General features: G+C 40.2%; 1 protein-coding gene across 1 annotated transcript; it reads left to right on the top strand.

Moving 5' to 3' along the window:
- Positions 1 to 6,819: 6,819 nt before the first annotated feature.
- LOC121137593 (transcription factor BTF3 homolog 4-like) lies at positions 6,820 to 7,613 on the top strand. The gene has a single exon (XM_040740200.1). The coding sequence runs from the start codon at positions 6,915 to 6,917 to the stop codon at positions 7,386 to 7,388; it is 474 nt and encodes a 157-aa protein (XP_040596134.1). The 5' UTR covers positions 6,820 to 6,914; the 3' UTR covers positions 7,389 to 7,613.
- The last annotated feature ends 2,147 nt before the right edge of the window (positions 7,614 to 9,760 follow it).

The following is a 9,760-nucleotide window of genomic DNA, read 5'->3' on the forward strand; positions in this document are numbered from 1 at the left end:
ATTTTCAATGAGCAAGAGATAGGTGGAGAAGAACTGGGTATCCTGATTACAAGGCATTAGGTTAAACTGAAATTTAAATCTTAAAATCTGATCAACAGAGTTTAGCTTTTGTAATAGATGTTAAATACAGTGAGGACATGGTGAGTCTCCTCAACTAAATCCCATTCATCTTTCAAAATAATTTGTTAAAAGTTAAACTACAGCCGGGCGGTGGTGGCGCACGCCTTTAATCCCAGCACTCGGGAGGCAGAGGCAGGCGGATCTCTGTGAGTTCGAGGCCGGGCTGGACCGATAGCCTCCAAAACAATACAGAGAAACCCTGTCTCGTAAAAACCAAAAAAAAAAAAAACTACAAATAACCCAATTATAGTGTCTCTTTTAATGGATGAGGAGGCCATAACTCTTAGCTAGATAGTGGCTACATCATCAACTGTATCAACAACCATGGAAACCATAATGAACATAAGATAAGGGCTTAATGCTTCATGTGTATTTCAAATTTTTAAATGCCCAAGGACCAGGGGAGCATGGAAATTAACTCAGTGAACACTAATGGATTTGGCCCTGCCAGGAATTAGTTTGTCTAAGTGGGGAAATTCCAATAAATGACTAAATTTGCTATGAGACAAGGTCTCACCACACAACCATGGCTGGCCTCAAACTCAGAGATCACCTACCTATGCTTCTCAAGTGCTAAGAATAAAGGCAGACTCAACTCAAAATGTATCTTTTGTACACATAAAAACAAGCTAAAATTTATTCAGTCAGTAAAGGAGTGGCAAGACTTACAGTTTTTCTCTTGGAGGGTCTAGCCTCAAGCTTGCTATATGGCTCAGAATGACCCTGCATCTCCCAAATTCTGAGATTACAGGTGCGTGCCATCTTCCAGAGCTAATGTGGGGCTGGTGATCACACCCTGTGCCTTATGCATACTGGGCAACTCTACATCCATAGCCCATCTCAATTATTAATTACATTTCCTAATTTATCTTGTATGTGCACACACACATCAAGGTACCTGTGGAGCTCTGAGCATAACCTGTGGGAACCAGCTCTCTCCTTCTACCATACAGAGCCCAGCAATTGAACTCAGGTTGCCAGCCTTGGCAGCAAGCACCCTTACCCACTGAACCATCTCACTGGTGCACAGTTTTGTTTTGTTTTTTAAAAGATCTTTAAAACAAATAAACAAAACCCAGTGTGTCATTTTTTGAGCCCAAGCTCAAAACCTCACAGTAGCCATCCTGACTTAGTGCTGGGATTACAGGAATGAGCCACAATGCCCGGTTTGAGTCTTAAGGGAAATGTACATGGTGAGCAGCCTCTGAGATAATAAAGTAGAGACTTATAAAGGGAATCTGTCTTACTGCAACATGAAACCTCTGTAATCAGAGTACACTGATTTCATTATTGCTTGATAATAGGCCTGAGAAAAGTTCACACGGTTATCTGATGAACCCAAACATGGATTATAAAGAAACCAGTCTAGGCAGCAGCTCCTGGAAGAGGTAAGTTCCTTTTTTTTCCTGTTTATTTTTGGTGCTGAGGATTGAAGGCAGGGCTTTGCCCATTAGGCAAGTGAGCTACCACTGTGCCAGGCCCCCAAACCCCAGGTCAACACAAAAACTCCCCTGAAGCTAGGGAAGCCTTAAGAGCAAATATGAACTTGCACAAGGATTGTTATATAATCCATAACGTGGACAGTTTCTATAGAGAACCCTATGAAAGTGAATTTCACAGTGCAAAAAAAAAAAAGATAAAACCAGGCCAGTGAGGGAACTCAATGAATAAAGCACTGGCAATTTGGCCCAGAGGCCTGAGCTGATCCCTGGAAAGGATATAGTAGTAGGAGAGAACCTACTCCCACAGGCTAATTTCTAAATAGTCTCCAAATCTTCATTCAAGTTCTATGGTACACACACACACACACACACACACACACACACACACACACACACACACACAAGACCAGTAAAAACAACAAAATAGAAAGAAACATACTGCAGAGAGTGAGAACTCTTAATTGGAAACATTTACACCCTGAGAGCCAGAGATAAGCAAAAAAAAAATGTGAGAAACTTCGCAATTATTGTGCTCAAAATAACCAAACAAGAAAAGCAAAGAAAAAATACTCAATGAAAGAATAATGCAGAATCATCTGTCGCACTGATTCTAATTGCTCCTAATAATAAAAACCCAGAGACAGAGATTGGGGTTAAAGCTGAAGATCAGAGAAGCAGAGCGGCCGGCCACTAGAGAGTTCTCATTTCTACCAATGCTCAGACTGAAAGAGCAATCCTGCCCTCAGACTGCATCTCCAGACTGCTTCTGTCTCCACCAGACTGCACTGAGCTCCTGTCTCCTCCTGCTTTATAGTCCTATCTAGTGTTGGGATTAAAGGTGTGACATCTCAAGGGATGAGATCACCTTTGTGTGAGCTCTGTTTCTCTTTAGACTGCATCAATTTCATGTAGCTCAGGGTGGCTTGAACTCACAGAAATCCATCTGCCTCTCTCTTGAATTAAAGGTATGTGGGACACCACTGCCTGGTCTCTATGGCTAACTAGTGTGGCTAGCCTCGCACTCTGATTTTCAGGCAAGGTTTATTTGTTATATCATAAACAAAATATCACCACAGTCATTAGAAGAAAGAACAGATAGGATTTGAGCTGGGGATATAGTTCAGTTGTTTGAGTGTTTGTCTAGTCTTCACAAAGCCATGGTTGGGTTGTATCCCCACTTGGGGTGGAAGCAGGCACTGAGCATAGTCAGGCACACTAGCAATCCCAGCACTTAGAGGTGGAGGCAGGAAGGCCAGAGTTCAAAGTCACACTTGTCTGAAAAGTGAACTCAAGGCCAGTCTGAGCTATACCAGACCCCATTTTAAAGAAGAAAAAAAAGGAAAGGAAAAAAAGCAGATATGGTGGTACCCTGGATACAATTCATAGTATTACATCAAAATGTCTCAATTGTAGAACTTTAAAAACTTAGTTATATCAGAAACACGGCTGCAAAGAGAATAGATTGAAAATGTGTCAGAGAAGTTACCTATAAGGTAACACAAATCAATAAATACAGTAAACATGGGGATCTATAGGGAATATTTAGAAAACAAAAGAGAAATCAGATGTGGTGTGGCCCTGAGTGCCTTCCCAGCAACCAAATAAGTAAATACATAGATAGATAGATAGATAGATAGATAGATAGATAGATAGATAGATAGATGATAGATAGATAGATAGATAGATAGGAAAAAGTGCATTTACTCAATTATGCAAAAAGAAAAACAAACCAAAGATTAATTTAATGGACCAACCTTGATAGTTCACACCTGTAGGCAGGATTCGGGAAAAAAGGTGGCTGTCTTAGGGTTTCTATTGGTGTGAAGAGACACCAGGATAACAGCAACTCTTACAAATTAAAATATTTAATTGAGGAGACTCACTTACACTTTCAGAGGTTAAGTCCATTATTACCAAGACATGCAGGGTACAGGGTCACATGGTGCTGGAGGAGTAGCTGAGAGTTCTACATCTTGTAGGCAACAAGAAATGGACTGGGACATTGGCTGGTATCCTCAGCATAAGAAACCTCAAAGCCCACCTCCACAGCAACACACTTCCTCCAAAAAGGCCATACCTATTCCAACAAAGCCACATCTCCTAATACTGCCACTCCCCTATAAGAGTATGGTGGCCAGTTATATTCAAACTACTACAATGGCAAATGAAAATATTCAGAAGACTGAAGGGATCTGCTGTCAATTCTGATGACCTGAGTTCCATCCCTGAAACCCATGTGGTGTAAGGACAAAACCAACATGTATGGGTTGCCTCTAACTTTTACAATCACAATGTGGAACACACACACACAAATAGAGGGAAATTTAATAAATAAATATAACAACAGGAGGCAGAAGCTCTGTGAGTTCAAGACTAGCCTGATATGCATAGTTACCTCCAGGATAGCCAGGGCTACAAAGACAAACCCTGTCTCAGAAATATTAATAAACAAATAAAATAAAATACAGCAAATACAATTTATGATAGGCTGAAGATGTAGCTTTAAAAGAAAAAGAAAAAGGGGAGGGAGGAATGAGTAGGAGAGATTGTCTGGGGTCATGCGGATGTTGAGGAAAGAATAGAAGAATGAGAACAAGAAGATGGTCATCTCTGAGCACACCTTTGTATATAATTATGGTTTTCTAAAAGATGTAAATGTTTACATATTTCAAAATATGTAAGTGAATGAAACCAGGAAACCTAAGGTGAAATACAAAGAGAAGTTAAAATCTTTGTGGTTTTCTTGTTTTTATTTTATTTTTTTTTGATAGGCTCTTTTATAACGCTTTAGCTGACCTAGACCTTGCTCCATAGACCATCTGGATTCATGGCTGCACTGATCCTCCTGCCTCTGCCTCTCAAGTGATGGCAGTACTGATATTTACTACATGACTCCCTAAATCATATTTCAGCCCCATGCTGTAAGCAACTGAGCTAAACAGCTGGTGTTAAATCATATTTCAAATGAACAATGTAACCACATTTGGGGAGAAAGGATTGCAGCAAAGAACATTTGACCCTCTGCCCTCAGGTTAAACAAATATTGGCTTCTAGCTAGTAGACTTTGATTTCACACAAATATGGAGTAGCCCTTTTGAAAGTAATTTATTTGCATTCTAAGATAATTGAATTAGTAAATAGACATAAGTCATAGGAGTGAGACTTCTCACTGGCAAAGAAAGGAGTTACAGATACACAGAAAAGAAAAATTTAGAAAGACTCATTCAAAGAATCAAAATCAGAATTCTCACTATAAACAGTGCCTTCAAAATGAGGTTGGGGGTGTAAGAGAAGTTTTTGTTGGGGCCCCCCACCCCACCCCCACCAGCTCCCAAACAACCACACAGAGAATTCATAATATTAATTATAAATACTCAGCCAATAGCTTAGGCTTGTTACTAACTAGCTCTTACACTTAAACTAAACCATATTTCTTATCTAAGTTCTACCAAGAGGCTCATAGTTTTTTACCGCATTTTCTACATGTACTGTCTCCACTGAGACTGGCTCAAAACTCCTCAGACTCTGCCCTTCTTCCCAGCATCCTCCTAGTCTATTCCTGCCTAATCTATTCCTGCCCAGCTATAGGCCAGTCAGCTCTTTAGTGATGAGAGTAATACATATTTACAATGTACAAAGATTGTTCCACAGACTTTCCCCCTTTTTGTTTAGTTAGAAAGGAAGGTTTTAAAATTAACATAGTAAAATTATATACACAAAAATTACAGTTACAATATCCAGTCTATTTGTATTTTTCAAAATTAGAGAAAATACTCTATTATTTATCTTTGTGAATCTAAAGTTTTATACCTAATTTACCTTTTATCATAACTAAGGAAAACTCTAAGTCTAATTATTTAGTCTTTAATTTTATCAAAGACCCCAGAAAGAATATTACCTAACAAAAGGAACATCTGACTGTCTGAACAGTTAGCCAAAGTTCTTCTGTAATGTTGAGGCATCCATCTTTGACCTATATGGACCCAACATTTCTGAGAAACAGGGAATTTGAAGAACTGTCCTACCTCACATTGGCAAAGTTTGGAATCATTTTGTTTTGTTGGGTTTTTGTATGATTTTTTTTTTCATCCTGCTGGTCCAGTTTGGACTGGAAGCAATTGAAACAAAGGTAGTTTTTTCCTACAAATGACTAGCTTTTGCCATAAAGAAAATACACCCCATCATCTTCTTTGAAGTAAATTGGTGCTACCAGGAGCAAATGTGTCTCACTGTCAAGAAAAGCCTTATGTTATTAAAACATTTTAAATGCTACCCACAGAATCAGCTAGCCAGAGCTAGTGAGAGATCACTGACTCAGATCTGACAAATGGGGAACCTGCATAAGAGTGAACTAGACTTCCTTAATATAGGTGACAATGGTGTGACTGGGAAAATATATGAGGCCACTGGCTGTGGGTCCAAGATCTAACACTAATACACAAACTGACTTAGTGGAGCCCATTCTATGTGGAGAGATACCCTGTTCAGCCTAGATTCAGAGGTGTGGTGGGTGGGGAGGGGCCTTGGTCCTGCCTCAATGAGACGATGGGACAGACATAGTAGACTTCCTAGAAGAGGCCTTACCCTCTCCAAAGAGCAGATAGGAGGTAGGAGGAAGTTGGGGGGGGCAAGAGGAGAGGAGGAAGGGGGAAGTAGAATTGGAATTTAAAATGTAAACTAATAAAAAATTTTAAAAAACATTTTAAACGCCATCTTCTGTAAGTCTTTGAAGTGTTTGAAGACAACCTATCTAAATTTATCTGTTTAACCTTGAAAACATACTAACATGACTATAAGTTTGATTATTATAAATGATTAACTACTAATCTGTATTTCTTAGTTATATATTACATTTTTTTTGTTTTGTTTTTCAAGACAGAGTTTCTCTGTATTGTTTTGGAAGCTGTCCTGGAACTCGCTCAGTAGAGCAGGCTTGGTCTCGAACTCACAGAGATCCGCCTGCCTCTGCCTCCCAAGTGCTGGGATCAAAGGTGTGTGCCACCGGTCTCCCCCCCCTCCCCTCCCGACACCCGCCGTCCGCTAGGGCTGCCACTTCCGCCGTGGCACGGCGAGTGGGGGCGGAGGCGGCCGGCCCGGCCTGTCGGTTACGGGCGGCGCAGCTGGGGGTCGGCACCTGAGGGAAGGTCCCCAGCACCATCGCCCGCTGTGGAGGAACCGGGCCGGGGCTCTGGCCTCGCAGATCCAGTCCCAGGAGGGTAGACCCCTCCATGTCCCACCACTCATTATTCACAACAACAACGTCAGACGCTTTGAGCGTTGTACAGCTTATCTGTTGTCATCTCATTTGCTCCTCCCAGTCTACGGCTAGGGAAACTGAGATTTACCAACAGCATGAATCAAGAAAAGTTAGCCAAACTTCAAGCTCAGGTCCGGATAGGGGGCAAGGGCACAGCTCGCAGAAAGAAGGTGGTACATAGGACAGCTACCACTGATGACAAAAAGCTTCAGAGTTCTTTAAAGAAACTGGCTGTGAACAATATAGCTGGTATTGAAGAGGTGAACATGATTAAAGATGATGGAACAGTCATTCATTTCAATAACCCCAAAGTCCAAGCTTCCCTCTCCGCTAACACCTTTGCAATTACTGGTCATGCAGAAGCCAAACCAATCACAGAAATGCTTCCTGGAATATTAAGTCAGCTTGGTGCTGACAGCTTAACAAGCCTTAGAAAGTTAGCTGAACAGTTCCCACGACAAGTATTGGATAGTAAAGCACCGAAACCAGAGGACATTGATGAAGAGGATGATGATGTTCCAGATCTTGTAGAAAATTTTGATGAAGCATCGAAAAATGAAGCTAACTAAAAATCCTCTGGGTTTTGGAAGCTGGCATGGACTAGATTTAACAATCAGCTCTGTTGTTCCAAAGTTTTACAGACACGGAGAACATCACCTGTTACTAGTTCAGTAATATAAATATTTTGTATATTAATAATGCTGTTTGTTCAGCATTTCTTGGTCATTTGATTTTGCATTTTGCACTTCTTCCCAGGATCTATTCTTTTGGTCAAAATATGAAGTATTGGTACAGTTTGAGGGTGGTTTTTTGTTTTTGGGGGGAATTTTTGGTGTGTATGTATATGTATGTATGTGGGTATGTGTGTACACAGTGGACAGCCAATTGGTAACCGTTATATCTACCCTTCTCCTTTCCCCACTCTATAAAACAAATCTTTACATTAAAAAAAAGGTGTGTGCCACCAACACCCCACCATATATTACATTTTTAAATGAGCTGCTATAAGCACAATACCCCAAACAAGAGCAGAAACATACATGCATGCATACATATATACATACATACGATATACCAAAAATAACCTTCAATATACCACAAACAACCTTTGTATTAATAAACCAAAATCCAAAATATTTTGAGATTGATAGTTGTTTTTTGGATTAAAGTAGATTCAATAATCTACTCGTTTGTTTCCTACCATTCTTATATCCCCCCTTTTTTCCTTTAGAAAGAGATCTTTGAATTGAACTCTTTTGCTTAGCTTTTTTTCTGACTGTGACCAATAACAACTTGTAACCAACTCCCTTTAAATGATGATGAACATCCATAACCAATCTTTTGAGTAAGTGTGCATGGTTTTTTCCAGAGTGTTTCCTGTTGTCTAGGGCCACTGGAAATTTGGGGAAGGAACCTTGATAAAATCAAGATAATTGTTACGTCTTAGCTGGAGTAGTTTGTGAGGCTGGACCATCTCAGCCAGCAACCTGGATGCAGAATTCTGAGGAAACTGCAACAGAGGCATTTTGAGAGGCTGGATCACTTAGGTTAATTGTCTTTATTGGTGTCTGGTCCCTTGTTCTGAAAATTCATAACCTTTTAAAGGTAACATACATATCTGCATCAATACAATTATAGACTGTGTGTTGCACACAAGTTAGCCAGAGATGATTTTTTGTTTGATATTTGAACAGGTAAAATATGCATCATGTATTTTGTAGTTTTTATTTCTTCATGTCTGTAGCCAGAATTTTCAGGGGGTCTTCCTCAATCAAACCTGATCCATATCAACCCAGGATGAATCCACAGCCTCTCTTTTCCTGTAGAAATTTATTTACTGTAGAAATAAAAACAGCCTCTTCCCCAAAGTGACATACCTTTTGATTTCCATTTGAAGTCAAGATTTGTTTAATATATAGGCTGGTTTAATCTGGCAGCTTTCATAATCCAGTATCTGTTAGCATCTATTGCTCATTCATCAGAATCAAACAATTGAAAGACAAAACAATAACAGGATCAAGACTCTCTGTATATTTCCCATATTTACATGGCTCATTTTCTTATTACTTCATTCCTCTTTAAGAATTTTATTATTCTTAAACTATTTTTTAATCTATGACTATATATATCTTTTCTCTTTTCTCTCCCAAGCTTATGTATATTTTTAAACACACTCTAACCTGTTTAGAGTTTTTTTTTCATCTAGATCTGTGTTTACTCAGCATCTGTATTATTTTTTGATCACATGAGATGAATCTTAAATTGTTATGTTGGCCACTGGCACTGCTCAGTTTACACATGGTGCTAGTGCGTGGCAGTTGGTGGCCAGCTCCATCTCATGGGCAGTGGCCAGGAGATGCCTTCCTGTACTGCAGTCTGAGAGACACAAAACTTCGAAGCCGCACTTGGCTCCATTTTTATGTGTTTGGAACTTTTACTTAAGCTTTCTCAGGTTTTATGTGGGCGTAGGTTGCCCCAAGTGGGCACCATGAACTGGCCAGTTCACAAATAACCACACAGAGTCTTAATATTAATTATAAATGCTCAGGCAATAGCTTAAGCTTGTTACTAACTAGCTCTTACAACTTAAATTAACCCACATTTCTTATCTAAGTTCCACAACGCGGCTCGTGGCTTGTTATGTCATTTTCTATACATCCTGCTTCCTCTGCATCTGTTGGTGCCTCCTCAGACTCTGCCCTTCTTCCCAGCATCCTCCTAGTCTGCTCTCCCGCCCCGTGTCTTCCTGTCCAGCTATAGACCAGTCAGTTCTGTATTAACCAATGAGAGTGATCCATGTTTACAGCATACAAAGATTGCTCCACCGCATGGGGTGGCTGGGGAGATGGCCGAGTGGTTAAAAGCACTGGCTGCTCTTCCAGAGGTTCCCAGTTCATCTCCCAGGACCCACACGACAGCTAACAACTGTCTGCAACTCCAG

The sequence above is a fragment of the Mesocricetus auratus genome, unplaced genomic scaffold, assembly GCF_017639785.1.
Source record: "Mesocricetus auratus isolate SY011 unplaced genomic scaffold, BCM_Maur_2.0 Super-Scaffold_100691, whole genome shotgun sequence".
In the NCBI taxonomy this organism is placed as follows: Eukaryota; Metazoa; Chordata; class Mammalia; order Rodentia; family Cricetidae; genus Mesocricetus; species Mesocricetus auratus.